The following is a 17,862-nucleotide window of genomic DNA, read 5'->3' as shown; positions in this document are numbered from 1 at the left end:
CAATAGTACCTGACATACTACACAATCAGTAAGTATGACTGAATGAATAACGAATGAAATAATTGGATTTCACAGAAAAGCTAATAACTTTTCCACAGTCACTCATTAAATGATAGATGGTATTAGAAAATATCTGACTGTTTCCAAGTTCAATTTCTTCATCTCTAAGGTATTTCATCTCAACAATGTCCATTCTAGAAAGCGTAACATAATGTTATGCAAGAACTGAGATTTATATTAATATTATATCTGTATACCAATATAGGTTTTGTGAGATGCTTTTCTTCAAATCAGTTTTATGACTAAAAAACTGATTTTTTTAAACTGATTTGCCTTATTAATCCATCAGAAGAGTCACATACACATCCATATGAGAACAGAGACTGAGATTTATCAGCAATTTCCAAGAAAGATAGCATAAACATTCTTTGACATTTGAAATGAATCCACTATATATTTTCAATATCAGAGCTTGGTAAAAAAAACTGGGGTTCTGGGCATTAATCCAGGGTTAGATGGAGGACAGTGAGTTATTTAATGGCTAAGGATAATGAGTATCTAACTCCAGTGTGCCATAGAGTGACCTAGGCTGGGCCCCACCTCTAGGCATCATGTCTGTGTCTGTGTGTGTGTATGTGGGTGTGAGTGAGAGTGTATGTGTGTGTTGGGAGAGGATAGGAGTGGCCATGTTGGTTAAATACTCTTACTATTCTGTTACAGGAGAAATGTATTAGTTTCTTATTGCTACTGCAACAAATGCACCACAAACTGAGTAGCTTGAAACAACACAAATGTATTATCTTCAGTTCCATGGGTCAGAAATTTGATGCAAGTTTCACTGAGCTAAAATCAAGGTGTTGGTAGGGATACATTCTTTTTAGAGGCTCTAGAGAGAGATTCTGTTTTCTTTCCTTTTCAAGCTTCTAGAGGTTCCCACATTCCTTGGCTTATAGCCTGTTTCCTCCACCTTTGATGTTGGCAAAGACAAGTTGAGTCCTTCTCACATCATGGCACTGTGACCTCCTTCTGCCTCCTTCTTCCATTTTTAAGAATGCTTGTGATTACATGGGCTCATTTGGATAATCTAGACAAATCTCCATATTTTAAGGTCAGCTGATTAGCAACCTTAACTCCATCTGCCTCCTTAATTCCCCTTTGGCATATAAGGTAACATTTTCACAGGTTCTGGGGATTAGGACATGGACATCTCTTGGGGTCAATTAGTCTGCCTACCATAAGGCTCATGGACTAAGTTTTAAGAAGCACCACTCTAGATCCTTTTCTGGTGATCTTTCTAGGTAACCATTGTGAGAATGTCCTCTTTTGTGTTTTTTTTATTTGGGGAGCAAGATGAATAAGAGGTTTAGAACTAGGTTGATCTGTATTTAAATCCAAGTTCCATCAGACACTGGATGTTTAACCAACTTAGGATACTCACCTCTTGAAATCATTGAAAAGAGTAAATGAGAATACAGATATGTTATGTCTGGAAAGTTCTGACAACGAGTAGACGATAAGCAAACATTATTTCCTTCCATCTTCTTTATCCCTATTCCAGCTATGAATCTATTGCCACTCCTCCAACCTGGCTTTAGGCCCTATATTGACAGCCTGACTGACCTTCTAATTTTGTAGTTAGACCCACTATAAGATTCAGAATTTTATTCATTGATGGATTGATTTAACAGTATTTATTGCATTATGTCCAATATGCCAGTTATTATGCTACGGGCTGGAGACCCACAAGCAAACACAGCGAACATAGCTCTTTTTCTCAGTAGCTTGTGGGGAAGGTAGATTTTGTTATGAAAAGGGAAGCCCAGGTTACTTAATGAGCCAAATACAGGAAACTAATCTAGTATGGAAGGTCAGGAAGGATTTCTTTTGCAAGTGAAATTTAAGAAGAGATCTTTGAGCATTTCTTAACAGGCTCTCAATTAGAATTTTTAGTAGGACAATTCTTCCTGATAAGAGAATGTCCTAAGCTCTGGAGGACAGTTATCATGCCTGGACCTTGCTGTCCACTGAATACAGAAACACTCTCAGGCACTGAAACAACCAGAAACATCCCCACACATCTCTAAAATCCTCATGAGAAGCAAGAGCAACTCTGACTGAGAGGGGAGAAAGGAGTGGTTCCCTCTGGAAGAGAGAAAAAAATGAGCAAAGGCTGATGGGAAGTAAGTAGCATTTCTTCTGTGCAACCCTGGGTTTGGGTGGGAGGGGGCCACAGAGGAAGAGGCATGAGAGCAGGCTCCAAAAGTTGAACAGGTATGGTGAGACCTGGGAAGGATGCTGAACTTTGTTTTTTTGTTTGTCTGGCTTTTTTAAATTTTTTTTTTAATTTTATTTTTTTATACAGCAGTTTCTTATTAGTTATCTATTTTATACATATGGATGCTGAACTTTGAAGGGAGGGCACTAGAAACCTTTAAAGGTTTGAAGCAGGAGAGTAAAAGGATCAGATTTATTTGCTTCTAATCTATAATGTTGCTCCATCCTAAAGTATAATCCTAGTTTGGTAATATGGTGCTAATAACGCCTGTCATTTTACCTTTTGCCAATTTTTGTTCTAAATATGTATTTCTGCTACATCTTCCTGGTGATAAAGTTTTGGGCTACTTCATCAGAAGAGAACCGTATAACACATTGCCCTCTAAAATAACAGCTAATTGAAATTAGTTATAGGGTTTCTGCTTTCTCCTTCACTTTCTACTCCTCTACATTTTATTCTTCTACTACTGAAGATCATGTATACCAACAATCAAAGAGAAAAAAATGAGAAAAGAAGTTTAAGTCTTTCCACTGTTGTATTCACAATTCCAGATCTTAAAATCTGTATATTTGTATGGATTAGGAGAGATAAAGAGGTATGTGTCTCTACATATAAAATCAATTATCATATATTACATTAGGTTCTAACAGCGAAATTCTCATAGTCTTACATCTATAAAAACTGAAGGTATTGGCAGTAAGAACTATGGAGTGGTGAGTCTCACTTTTTTGTCAATAGTTTATGGTTTTGAGCAGTTCAAACTCTCCTCTTTTTTGTTGAAAAACTGAGTAGGATAACACTCTGATTTAGTTTTACTCTAACACCTTGTGGTTTTCACTGGAATTTTAATTTCATCACAGTTTTCTGGAAATGCTATAACCTCTTAGATCAAATTCTTAGAACAGTAGCACTGACGGGAAAGAGCAGTACCAATGTTTTAAAACATATTTGATTTTTTAAAAACTCCACAGTGGAAGAGCCTTTTTTACACTTAAAGACCAAAAACCAGTATCATGACATGAAAAAAGATTCTTTTTAAATTGAAAAAAACTACTATGTATAAATGAAAACAAATATAAAATCTTCAAATCAACTTTCTTCATGGAAATCAATAAACTTAACAATCTTTGCAAAGACTAGTGTTAGACAAATGTTCTCAGGATGTAGGAAGCAGTATAGGTCCCAGAGTCACAGGAAACTTCTGAACCAGAAATTTCATCAGGTTTCAAGATGGCAAAAGAAATCGGAAGTGTTTTCCAAATCCTAAATGGTTGGTAACTTATGGACAAGTATATGATTCTTTTTAAATATAGTTTATGAAGGACATGATGCCATAGTCATTTGCTAACATTTCTACCATCAGACATGGTGAGTCATTGTGTAGAATCTAAATTGTCATACTGAGTGACAAATTAGTGGTAGAAGATGGATTGAAGAAAGCTAAAGAAAAGAGCCGTAACTATAAAAAGAAAATTAATAGAACAAAGCATATAAGTCTACATCAGAAATGGGAAGAGAAAACTGTTTTACCTTTGTTCCCACAAATGAATAAGAGATTTCTTAGCACATTACTGAATATGCTGTCTCGATTAAATATTATATGAAGGAGATTTAAAAGTTCAATGAAAGAAATCAACAAAATGATAGAGAAGAACTGATATTTTAATTAGTTTACCAACATTTTCACATGTGCTACAAAATATAAAAATTACTTCTATGGACTGAAAAAAAGTGTTCTAAAATATAATGTTATATGAAAATGCCTATAAAATATTTTCTGTAAATATCTACCTGTAGTGGTTCATGTTTTCCATTTTTAAGGTATACTGGAATAAATCTTATTTTACTTTAACCTTTGTCTCTATTTTTATTTAACCTCAAAAATGTACTTATTTCAATATCCTGTTGAAATAAATAAATGCATTTGTAAAGTTTGCAGTTAAAGATGAAAAAATCACTTTCCAAACAAGTATTTAAAGGCCTTCATTGAGTCTTTTTTGCCAAACTAAGAAAATTATTTAATAGCTTTCATGAGTAACATGATTTTAATTGCCATTACTTAAAAGTGGAATTCTAGCACTAGACATTTTGATAAGCTAAAATTCTGTTTGAATCAATATAAGATTTTAAATAGGCAAGACAATCTCAGCAATGGAATAGGGAGTCCCTCATATCATTTCTTTGAATTTAGACTACACAAAAGACCATAATTAAACAATTTGGGTGTCATTAGTCATGCAGATTTTAGATTTAGAGCTTCTTGTTTTGACAATTCTGAACCTAGAATACTGGAAATGTCTTCAAGTAAAGTTAAAATAGTAGTACCAAAATGAAAATTCTTTCTTGCTTTAATGCAAAAGCAATCAGTCATTTCCATCAGTTTAGCAATAATTATTTTAAAAAACCTAGTTATCAGTAATTTGGTCATTCAGTGTCCCTATGTGGTCATTCAGTGGTGCTATATAGACACAATTCAAAATTTATATAGGTACATATATAATTATATCCTACATCCATGTTGAATATTGTCATGAAGCTCTACTGCTAAATGACTATCACCCTCTCCTGAAAAAATATGACAGTTGATCTTTGAGATCAACTGATAGTGTGAAAGTTGGATAACTTTGCTGTAAAATGTTAGGTAAACACAAATTCACTTTTCAAATTTTTTAAAGACATATGCATACACTCACTACCATACATCTTCATACATTCAAATAACTGCAGAAAAATAGAACAAAGACAAACTGAACAAAACAAACAAACCAGAAACATCCTGTCCTGCTAAAGGGAAAAAATCTAAAATAGGTTGTAATATGAAATATAATTTTTCCGGTACAGATGTTCATCCACTCATTAGGTTAGGATACAAATCAGCTGATGACTGCCAATATTTAATTTTCATCTATGCTGATTAATTTTGTAAGCTATTATTTGCTTTTATAGGATTATTTGTTTCCCTAGAGAACCACCTTTACAAAAAACTGTGATTTCTAAATCTTCAATGAATCTTGTAAACATATTTCTCTAATTCATTCAAATGATGTAAAGATGGCTTCCTTTTTAAAAGTTATTCTCTGGTAAACGTTGTTTGCATTATTAGTGTGCTCTTAAACCAGTGCACTGTAATGCCATGTATTACTTCAAGTATAAAAAAATATACAGAGAACACTAATTATATAAACATCATTGAATATATTCAAATGGAAGAAAGTAGAAGGAATTTTTACCTAACAAAGTTTGATATCATTTTTCTTTTAAAAAAAATCATAGATTTTGATAAACAGCAACACTAAATTTACTCAAATGTTGCATTTTATACAATAATATGTGTACACAACATTAGAAATACAAATCCTAGAAAACCTGTGTTTCTCATGGTATAGGATTCCTTTAGCTATTATTATAGAAAAGCAAACATATTTTCATTTGAAGTCTGCAAACATACTAAGCAATTGCAATGGCCTGTAAATATTCATATTTCATATTTTAAAAAATTAAATCTGATTTTAAAATTATGACATAATTAAAATAAAGCATGTAAACATAGTGTGCTGGAACACTAAACAGGAATTAGTTACATACACAGAAATAAACCTAGATGCTGTTTAAACAGCAAGGTAAACAGTACTGCAATTAAAGTTTGACTCAGGTACTTAACATTTCATGCTTGACATAAGCACACTTCTTGACCCATCTTACTAAAGTCTAGTTTACACCATGAGCTATTCTGTACTCTCAGAAGTGAATTGGTTAATTTAAGCCAAAATTCTCAAGCAAGTTTGGTATGCTGCTAGTAATTTTACCACATAAACATTTTTTTCTTAAAAAAATATTATTAAGACATAAGGAATAAGCACAATGGAGTATAGTTATTTATTATCATATTAATCCTGTCCTTTTTATTCAAAATCTAATCACAAATAAATATTAGTAGTAATCTGTCTTTTTACCTGAGACAAATTTTATTTCTGCAAGTACCCAGACAAGCAGCTTTTATAATTACTTTTCTGCATATCTAAACCACGTATCTAAGTAACACATACAGAATGTCTAAAAGAAGCCATGTAGTCTAATAGTGAAGTGAATTCTCAGGGAGTTACCTTACTTTACATAAAACATACCTGTGCAAAAGAACTATACACCCTTCAAGCAAGTTGTTAGCTAAGACTGACACTTTTTTTTTTTTTTTAAAGAAAATCTTTCTAAAGGAAACACTAATCCACAAAGTCAGAAAGTACCAACAATTCATCATGTTAATAGTCAAAATTTTTTTGGTCAGAGAGGTGGATAAAAACACAGACCAAGCAAAGAGCTTACTCACATTCCTTTCAGGCGTTGCCACATTTTTTCAGTCTGTTCTCCTATGAGATACTTAAAAGTGGTGTTTTCCAATTCTTCAGTTTCTGTAGCAGTAGACCCCATGATGATACTCCTAGGGCAATACAGTTAGTCAGCTTCAGCAGCTAGAACAAGCATTCCTCAGTCCACTACAAATCTTAAAACAGTTATACAGTAGCATCTCTTATCTATCAAAACATTGCAGATTTACAAAGCTGACGGCAGCTTCTGCCAGAATTGCTATTGACTTTGACAGGCATATCCACTGCTCACCGCATCACCTCCCTTCAAGCAGACAGCAGTATAAACACATCCTCTGACCTCACAGAAACAATCGACACATGTGAGCCTGCTACTGTACTACTGACCGACTGAGCGCTCCAGCTCTCCCCCAAAGCAGCTCATTTGTTACTGCTCTGTGCACTGAAGTACATCAGAATTCCTACAGTTTCTGAGATCTATTATGCACAAGAGAAACGTGAATGACTTTAGCACACCAGAAGAAGCTGAGTTCCTCTCTACCAATGGAAGGAGGGCAGGATGTAATAAGAAAACAGATGGTAGGAAACAGTATCAGCAGCACCACCCTGAGAAAAAAGTGGCTGTTTTAAATGCCAAGGTTTTTGTCTCCTAATTGATCTGGAACCCAGAGTTAAAAATATACCAGGCTCTAACAATAAATTCAACAAATACTAATGACAACAATGAGAAAATAACATAAGAGCCGTACAGAAGACAGACCACCGAGCTCCACAGGTTGTTATTGAAAAATATGTACAACGATGATGCTGTAATCATGCTTATTCACCTTCTCCTAGCAACTCCACACAGTAGGTAACTGCCAATTTAACCAGTGGAAAACACGGCAGCTGCAAACAGACTGCTCTGTGAATCCTTTGGGGATTAAAAAAATAAATAAAACGAAACTGGTGTGTATCCTTGTGTGCGTGTGTTGAAGGAAAAGGAGTGTGGGGGGAGGAGAAGGGGAAGAGAGGGAGATGGAGGAGAAGAGAGAAATTGATGCTGTGCTGCTTGTGCATTTTAGAAGAAAAATGAGAGAAAGTGGACATAAAAGGAATCAGAACTGAGTCATCTGCCAAGCTCCCAACACATGGTGAGCTTTCTTTGAAACAAGCACAGACCTTGAGTATGAGCTTCATAACAGCTATTGCTATCTGCAAGCTGCTAAGAAAAATATACTTAAAAGCAGTATCTCTTGTTGTTTGTTTGGAGACACAAATGTAGTTTTATTCCTCCCTGCAAGAAGCTTGCCTGTTACCTTGAGGTTTAAGGTAGAGATATTCATAGACAGTAGATAGGTAACAATATCTAACATTTATTGAGTGCTCACTATGTGTCAGACACTGTTCCCAGTACCTAACAGTATTACTTTTTAAAATTCTTACAAAAAGCCCATGAGGTAGGTAATATTCCCGATTAACAGTTGAGACAATTGAGAAATAAAGACAGTCCTCAGATTTAAATCCAGTCCTTCAAAATAAACACTATGATTTTACTGACAAGAAATCTTCCAGGGGCTTCCCTGGTGGCACAGTAGTTAAGAATCTGCCTGCCAATGCAGGGTACACAGGTTTGAGCCCTGGTCCGGGAAGATCCCACATGCCGTGGAGCAACTAAGCCCGTGCGCCACAACTACTGAGCCTGCGCTCTAGAGCTCGCGTGCCACAACTCCTGAGCCCATGTGCCACAACTACTGAAGCCCACACGCCTAGAGCTCATGCTCCACAACAAGAGAAGCCACTATAACGAGAAGCCTGCGCACCTCAACGAAGAGTAACCCCTGCTCGCAGCAACCAGAGAGAAAGCCCGCGTGCAGCGACAAAGACCCAATGCACCCCAAAAAATTTTTTAAATAAATTTAAAATAAATAAGTAAACTTTAAAAAACAGAAATCTTCCACTATAAAGTTACTATGTCTATCTAAACAACACTGACTGCATCTAGTCAAAGTTGTAATATGTACAGTTGACTCTTTAACAACCCGGGAGCTAGAGGTGCCCAGCCAGCCCTCAGTGGAAAATCTGCATATAAATTATAGTCAGCCCTCCATATACATTGTTCCCCAGTATCTGCTATTCTTCAGTATCCACATTTCCCTGCCAGCATATTCAACCAACCACAAATCAGATAATACTACAGTATTTACTATTGAAAAAAATCCATGTATAAGCAGATCCACACAGGTTCAAACCTGTGTTGTTCAAGGGTCAAATGTAGAAAAAAATCTTTGCAAAATTTTCTAGAAAGTGCCTTCTGATTTACAAGTTAGAAGGGGTTAGTTTTTCTATGCTACCCAGAAAGGGATCCATATATCTCCTCTGAGTTTCTGTGGCAACTTAAAGGGAAATTTTCACAATGCCCTGAGTCTCTGACGTTCTGTAAACGAAGGAGGAGGCTGTCCTCAAATTTCTTGCAGCAGGAACCCACTTAGTTGGCAACAACCTTGATTTCCAAATGGAGCAATCATCTACAAAAGCAAAACTGATGGCATCTACCTCATAAATCTGAGGAGAACAGGGGAGACGCTTCTTCCAGCAGCTTGTGCCATTGTTGCCGTTGTACACCGGCTGATTCCAGCATCGTATCCTCCAGGAACACTGGCCAGCAAGCTGGGCTGAAGTTTGCTGCTGCCACCAGGGCCACTCCTATTACTGACCACCTCACTGCTGGAACCTTCACTAACCGGATCCGGGCAGCCTTTCACGAGCCACGGCTTCTGTTGGCTACCGTTCCCAGGGCTCACCACCGGCCTCTCACAGAGGCTTTTATGTGAACCCGCCCACTATCGCCCCGTGCGACACAGACTCTCCTCTGCGCCCTGTGGACACTGCTACCATCCCGGGACAACAACAGGGGAGCCCACTCGGGGGTCTGACGTGGTGGACGCTGGCCCGGAATGGCCTGCGCATGCGCGGCACCATCTCCCGCAATCATCTCTGGGATATCAGCCCCATCTCCACTTCCGGAAGAGACGGAAAGGGAGCGCAGGCAGCTCCTGGGAAGGCTGTGACCGAGGGGGACTTTCAGGGTGAATGGCCTGCTCCAGCTCCCAAACTCAGTGCTACTGCACCCGAGGTCACAGACGGGTCTGAAGGCGCAGGTGCCCTCTGTGCCCACCCAGCAGTTCCCGACTGGAGACCGAGCCTCAGCCGCCAGCGAGGACTGTCTGGGGCCCCCAGTGCTCTGGCCACTGAACGGGTAGGAGCAACTTCTGAGTGGGCTTAAACTGTTCTTCCACAGACTCAAACACAAAACGGAAATAACGTTGACAGAAAATAAACCGTTTCTAGAAAAAAAAAAAAAAAAAAAAAGGTTAAATCAAGTGAAGCCTCAGTTTTCCTCTCTCCAACAAGCTATTTCCTGAACTCGATCTGAATTTAATGTCTTTAGCTAGCAGACAGCTTTACACAATCACAGCCTCACTTTTTTGAGCAGTTACCAGAGTTGTCAGAAATAAGTTAGTCTTTGCTCTGAAAGTACTGATTTTACCTTCACTGTGCCTTCATTGATAATCCTAGCTACATTCACTTAATAATCTCTTACCTGACTTTGTTGTTATGAGATAGTCAACGAACATCTGAATTCTGTTCTCAAAGATAAACCACAAGGAAAAAATCTCCATAAAAAGCAAGTACTCCACCACTACTGTTTTATGAGCCAAGATACCAAAGTCTTTGAGGCCACAATGATTTTCTAATTATGCCATGAAATTTCAAGCCCTCACACTGGCCAGCTTACAAATAATATTGCAATGTAAAGAATGGGGTCTATTCTACTTAAGTGTGTGTTGGTGAATGTTATCTCCTCATTAAAACTCATTTGCCCTTTGCTTTCAGTATGTCCCTTCTATCATATATTGAATCGATATTTAAGAACTCACAGTATACTGATTATACACTTAATACACAAAAATGCTTAATTATTGGATTATATGTTTCATAAAATAAAATAAAAATTTGAACAAGCTACATAAAACAGTTTATTATTAAAATCCTTGGCCAAGACAATCTTCAGCCTTAAGCAGTATCAAAAAGTTATTTCTGTCAATGTAGAGAATTTAAAGCAGTTTTCTTTTCTAATTTATAAGTAATGTCTGCAAGATACATTCATAAAATAAAAAATAAAATAAATCACATTAAAGAGAACAGAGTAGAACTTTGGGAATAGCATACAGCTTTTTTTTCTAATTAATATGTTGAGAAAATTTTGAAATGTTGCACTCATAAAATTAAACTAAACCAAAAAATTTTGACATGAGAAAGAGAAATAAGACAACAAGAATGGATTCTAAGAAATTAAAATACACTTCGTAAAACAAAACATTCAATGTTAATTCTGAGGGGAATTGAGAAAATATAGGGCAAAAATTGATCCAATATGTCTCATCTCTCAGATGTTCAATCTCTTTTGCTTTAACTCTATATACAGGTAAATTATCTCTATTATAATAAGTAGTTCCTTTATTCTTATTAATTGGAATGTTAACAAAAATTTATAGAATGATTTTTCAGTATCTATTAATGACACAATATAATACAGCATAAACTCTGGATTCAGACTACCTGAGTTTGAATCCCTGTTCTTTGACTTAGAGAACAATATGATCTTTTTAAGTTACTATTATGTGTCTGTCTTCTCACGTGTAGAGGAGCATAATAAATATCACCTTCCTCATAAGGTTGATATAAGGATTAAATGAGTTACTATACATAAAGAATTTAGAACAGCATCTGGCACATGGTAACCGCCTTATGAAATTGTTAGCATTTATTGTTATTGATACAGTTGCATGACTTTTCTCCTTTAGATTGTAATATATTGATAAATATTTATTTCAGTTGGTTCACTGATCATGAACTAGTATTTCCGAAATAATTTGTCATAATGTGTTATTGTTTTTAATGCATTGCTGATGTTCATTTTGTTTAGAAAGTTTATATCCTTATCCATAAGTGAAATTGTTCTAAATATTTGTGGCACTAACTTTATTGGTTTTTATATTAAGATTATACTGGAACCATGTAATGAATTAAAGGGCAAATAGTTTTAAACTCAGAATTCCACACCCAGCAAACTATAACAAAATGACAAAGGTAAATGACATATTCAGAAACACCAAATTCAAAGAACATATCACTCAAATACTCTTCTAAAATAATTACATGAGTCAGTACACCTCAAAATCAAAAAAGTAATTAGTGACTAAAATCAGAGGCATGTACCTAACCTAGCCATGGAGATTAAAAACAAAATCCGAGGTTTACATCTGTGAAGAAGGGTTAAGAAGAAATTAGTTCAAATTAAAACAAGAAACCAAAGGTATCCAAAAGGATGACTTCAAGAAAAAAATTGGATTAAATTTATCAAGAATCTCAAAAAACTAAAAACATTAATTATTTTATTGATTAAATAAGAGCACATTATATTTTTTTAACATCTTTATTGGGGTATAATTGCTTTACAATGGTGTGTTAGTTTCTGCTTTATAACAAAGTATCTCTTTGCTTCTGCTTTATAACAAAGTATCTCTTTTATCTGCTTTATAACAAAGTATATCTCTTCCCTCTTGCATCTCCCTCCCTCCCACCCTCCCTATCCCATCCCTCCAGGCGGTCACAAAGCACCGAGCAGATCTCCCTGTGCTACGTGGCTGCTTCCCAATAGCTATCTACGTTACTTTTGGTAGTGTATATATGTCCATGCCTCTCTCTTGCTTTGTCACAGCTCACCCTTCCCCCTCCCCATATCCTCAAGTCTGTTCTCTAGTAGGTCTGTGTCTTTATTCCTGTCTTACCCCTAGGTTCTTCATGACATTTTTTTTTCTTAAATTCCATATATATGTGTTAGCATACGGTATTTGTCTTTCTCTTTCTGACTTACTTCACTCTGTATGACAGGCTCTAGGTCTATCCACCTCATTACAAATAGCTCAGTTTTGTTTCTTTTTATGGCTGAGTAATATTCCATTGTATATATGTGCCACATCTTCTTTATCCATTCATCCGATGATGGCCACTTAGGTTGTTTCCATCTCTGGGCTATTGTAAATAGAGCTGCAATGAACATTTTGGTACGTGACTCTTTTTGAATTATGGTTTTCTCAGGGTATATGCCCAGTAGTGGGATTGCTGGGTCATATGGTAGTTCTATTTTTAGTTTTTTAAGGAACCTCCATACTCTTCTCCATAGTGGCTGTACCAATTCACATTCCCACCAGCAGTGCAAGAGGGTTCCCTTTTCTCCACACCCTCTCCAGCATTTATTGTTTCTAGATTTTTTGATGATGGCCATTCTGACTGGTGAGAGCACATTATATTTTAATTGACAAGAAAAAAAATCCAGAAAAGATGTAAATTTTTAATAATATGGAAGATTAGATATTCTGAAATTTTCCAGGCTAAAAAACATTTTCAAATATTGGGAAAATAATAATAAATACCCTTTTGAATGCACAGGAACGCCTATATAAAATGAAGGTGTCAAAATGAAGATGCACATAATAACAAAGCTTCAAATACATGAAGCAAAAATAATGCAACTCTAAGGAGAAGTACATAAATTCACAATTACATTCAAATGGTCAGATATTTGATACTCCTCACTTTAAAAAACTGATAAAACAGGTAGAGAGAAACCCATTAAGGATATAAAAGATCTGAACAACACTATCAATAGACTTGAATAATAGACATTTATAGTACACTCCACACAGCAAATACACATTATTTTAAAGTGCACACATTGAATATTTACCAAGGGAAACCCCATTCTGGGCCATAAAACAAGTCTCAATAATATTAAAAGGATTCAAATCATACCAAGTATGTTCTCTGACCCCAGTGAAATTAAATTAGAGATCACTAACAGAGATCTCTGGAAAATACCCAAATACTTGGAAACTAAATAATACACTTTTAAATAATCCACAGGTCAAAGAAGAAAATAAAAGGGACATAAGAAAGTATTCTGAACTGAATGAAGATGAAAACACAACATATTAAAATCTGTGAGATGAGCCAAAGCAGTACCTATGGGGAAATTTATAGCACTATATTACTGTTTTAAAAATAAACAAAGCTCTCCTATTAATGACCTCAGGATCCACATTAAAAAACTTGAAGAGGATGAGCAAATTAAACACAAAATAAGTTAAAAATAAGAAAATAAATATCAGTGCAGAAATCAATGAAATAGAAAACAGAAAAACAATAGAGACAACCGATGAAATAGAAGGTTGGCTCTTTGAAAAGGTCAATAAAATTGATATATATTATTAATGAATAAAATATAATGTTAAGAACTGGTTGTTCTGAGATTTCACCTTTTATACAAGCTATCAGATCAGCCTACTACAGTTTCCTGGATGCTGATAGAAAACATTCTTGGGTCAGTGACAAAGAATGATTATAGTGCCCCCACCCAAAAAAAAAAATTTAACCAGTTAACTTCCAGTTAACAAAAATGGGTAAATGTTGGCATATTCACAAAATGGAATATAACATGGCAATGAAAATGTATGACTTTCAGTAAAAAAAACAAAACAAAACTATACATATAGGTAAATCTCACAAAAATAAACGTTGAGAAAAAATCAAGTCCAGTAGGAATTTAAACAGCATAAATATTTGTTTGTTTGTTTTTTAACTAATTGAGAAATACATTTATAGTTAGTAAAAGTTTTTATTTAAATGTATAAAGATGATAAACTCTGGTTAATGGTAATCTCTGGAAAGAAGAGAGGGAGATGCTACTGAGGTGAAATCCATAAGGTTCCTCAAGTGTTCTGGAAGTATTTTATTAAGCAGGGTGTAAATATGCAGGTTTGTGGGTAATATCTTTATACCCTGGTATTTATGACATATTAATTTAAAAATTGTTTTAAATCTCTAGAGGGAAAAAAATCTGAACAAAAAAGCCGAGGTTAGACTGTAAAATATGGAATGATTCAAAGTAATTAATGACATATGGAAAAAAAAACTCCAGATGCTCTTGATAATTGGGACATTTTCCTTTGCGCAGACGGGTGCAGAAAAATACAAAATTAGATTTCCTAGGTATCAGCGTAAGAGAAATAAAAAATATAAGTTCACACAAATACCTGCACACAAATGTTCATAGCAGAGTTATTCATAATATCCAAAAAATGGAAACACCTCAAATGTCCATCAACTGATGAATGACTAACAAAACACGGTAAATCAAAACAAAGGAATACTATCTAACAATAAAAAGGAATGAAACAGTGGCACATGCTACTGCATGTATACATCTTTTTATTTATTTATTTGTTTATTTATTTATTTATGGTTCATTGGGTCTTCATTGCTGTGCGCAGGCTTTCTTTAGTTGCGGCCTGCAGGGGCTACTCTTCGTTGCAGTGCGTGGGCTTCTCTTGTTGCGGAGCATGGGCACTAGGCACGCAGGCTTCAGTAGTTGTGGCTCACGGGCTCTAGAGCACAGGCTCAGTAGTTGTAGCACATGGACTTAGCTGCTCCGCGGCATGTGGGATCTTCCCAGACCAGGGCTTGAACCTGTGTGCCTTGCTTTGGCAGGTGGATTCTTAACCACTGCACCAGCAGGGAAGTCCCAACAACATGTATAAATCTTAAACCATTTTTCTAAGAGAAAAAAACCAGACAAGGCAAATCTATAGAGTCAGAAAGTAGATTAATGTTTACCTGAGGCTGGCAGGTAGGAAAGGGGATTAATTGTAAATAGACATGAGGGACCTTACTGGGGTGATGAAAATATTGGTGGATTATGATGAAGATTTGCATCACTTGGTAAGTTTACTAAATATCTTGAAATGGTATAGTGAAAAGGGATGAATTTTATGGTGTGCAAGTTATACCTCAATAAAGTTGTTTAAAAAGCAAAGAAAAAGGAATTCTATTTCTTTCTCAATGGGTCCTAAATATGTAGTATATTCTATATCAATAATAGTTACATAATTATAAAATTATCAAATGCTACTTATCTGTTTAAGTTTTCAGAATTCAACCTCTAGGCAAAATATGAATTATTTTATTATATTTACAGAATAAAATATAAATGTTCTAAACCTTAATAAAAGTGATAGTACAGCCTCCAGATATTGGGAGAAAAACAGGGGGATGAGAGGTGGAAGAAAGTTTATAATCACTGATACACTCAGTTTATATTGAGGGATTTCAACAATATTGTCTGAAGCTGATCAGTCAAGACATAGTTTAAGTGTAAACTTCTTACAGAAGTGTACATATAATATGTTACAATTATTACCAATAGAATCCAAAAGTAATAATTCAACTTAAGAAAATTAGGAAGAGAGGACAAGTTCCTGGTCTCTCATAGTATGAAGACATCAAGTAATATTTGATGTTGATAGATCAAAATATCGAGGTTTGCGTTCCATGAATATGGAACTGATCACCAGAGGAAGTAAATGACAATTCAAGGTGGCTACTAATGAAGAGTAGGACTTGTAGTAGTTACAGGAAAGTCAGTAGGAAATTTGATATTGTGTAACTTTCTCTCCTATTCGATCTTTGTTTTTTTTTTTTTTTTTACTATGCTCATATATTACGTAATAAAAACTAAGGGAGATATTTGAATGTATCTTTAATACCCTGTTGGCACACATTCAACTCAAGTTTAAAAATTAACTTATTATCTATTTCAAACTAGCTTTTCCTCCAAATTTCCATGTAAACTGGCACTTTCATTTTTTAAAATAACTTTTTTATTTTGCTTTTTTGGATTTTTTTGTATTATTTTATACAATAGTTGTATGTATTTTTTAATATTCAGGAAATTTTGTTCTTGGCTCCTACTTGTCCTTCATGTCCCACTCCCACACTCCAAGTACGTTCAGTTCTATCCCTGGTAATAACTCAATATTAACCCCTTCTTGCCATTCTCTCTACCACAACCTTTCCCCAACAGCTGTTAGAACCCTCTCTATTTCTTAAGATAAATTTTTATAGAAAGCATATTGTGTCAAGGATTATAAATCTAGTATTAGTTCCTTAACATTTACTCAAATTTATTCCCTCATCTGCAATCTGTGAACGCTCCAATCTCAGGGTACACTAACTAATAATATTACCTGTTTTTCTTTCAAATTATTTACCAGTAGGATAAGCAAAAATGTGTTTTTAAATTGGTTATTGAAATTTTTTTGTATTAACTTTTTTTTTGACTCTTTGTACCACTTTAACAAAATACTTGCTCCACTTTTTGTTCATTTTTCTCTTACAGAGTTTACAATTTTTATTACTGGTTTGTAAATGTTCTTTAGGTATTTATATTAACCTTTGGCTTACCACGAATGATGAAAGTATTTTTCTTGTTTACCATTTGTAATTTACTTTTCATAATTTTTTTTGGTGTCATTTAGACCTAATTTTTATGTAGTCAAATCTGTTTATTTATTCTGTTATTCTGCTATTGTTCTTTTGCCTTGGAGGCTTTTCCCCATGTTGATATCCAATACTTAATGACTTCAATTTTATTCTAATTGATTAACAGTTTTATTTTATTTATTTAATGATCTAATTTATATGGAATTTATGTGAAAAGTACACATCTAGCTAATTTTTCCCAGAGATTTCACCCAAAGTCTGGAACCATTTGTTGAAATTTTTCTTCTGCCCTCACTGATTTGTATTGCAGCCTTTATCAAACAATATATTTTTATATATACTGGTATTTTGTCCCTGAAGCATCTGTGCTGTTTTATTGCTCCATCTGTCTGTTATGTAAGTCCCACAGTTTTACTAATAAGATTTTGATGCATTTTAAACTATATTTAATGGACATTATTTTCAAGTGCTTTTTCCAGACATACATTGTCTGTCAATCTTGCATCAGTATTTCAATAATTGTACACATTTTATCAGTAAGGAAACTGACGTAGGAGAGATTGAGCTCTACAGCTAGTACATGACAGAGTTAGGATTTAAACCTAGTGTGTAATTCCAAAGCTAGTACACTTAAATTCTTTTTTTGTTTTAACTAAAGGGAAACTTTCTTTAGTTTTTTTTTAATTGAAATATAGTTGATCTACAATGTTGTGTTAGTTTCAGGTGTACAGCAAGGTGAGTTAGTTATACATATATATTCTTTTTACATTCCATTATAGGTTATTACAAGATATTGAGCATAGTTTCCTGTATTATACAGTAGGTTCTTGTTGGTTATCTATTTTATACATAGTATGTGTATATTTTAATCCCAAACCCTAA

At 34.8% G+C, this 17,862-nt stretch overlaps 1 protein-coding gene and 1 pseudogene across 3 annotated transcripts in view; one reads left to right on the top strand and one right to left on the bottom strand.

Annotated features, from left to right (window-relative positions):
* PDE1A (phosphodiesterase 1A) overlaps positions 1-7,079 on the bottom strand; it is a 349,907-nt gene extending 342,828 nt beyond the window's left edge. For all 3 annotated transcript variants that reach the window (XM_060016484.1, XM_060016483.1, XM_060016482.1), the window contains exons 1-2: positions 6,985-7,079; positions 6,600-6,710 (exon numbers count right to left, since the gene is read on the bottom strand). In XM_060016484.1, coding sequence (XP_059872467.1) covers positions 6,600-6,700 — 101 coding nt within the window. In that variant the 5' untranslated portion in view covers positions 6,701-6,710; positions 6,985-7,079. The remainder of the gene's footprint in view (positions 1-6,599; positions 6,711-6,984) is intronic.
* Positions 7,080-9,862, top strand: LOC132427864 (small ribosomal subunit protein uS2-like; annotated as a pseudogene).
* The last annotated feature ends 8,000 nt before the right edge of the window (positions 9,863-17,862 follow it).

The sequence above is a fragment of the Delphinus delphis genome, chromosome 7 (assembly GCF_949987515.2).
Source record: "Delphinus delphis chromosome 7, mDelDel1.2, whole genome shotgun sequence".
Taxonomy (NCBI): Eukaryota; Metazoa; Chordata; class Mammalia; order Artiodactyla; family Delphinidae; genus Delphinus; species Delphinus delphis.
Note: the sequence above shows the minus strand (reverse complement) of the source record. Positions and strands in the feature narration are given on the sequence as shown.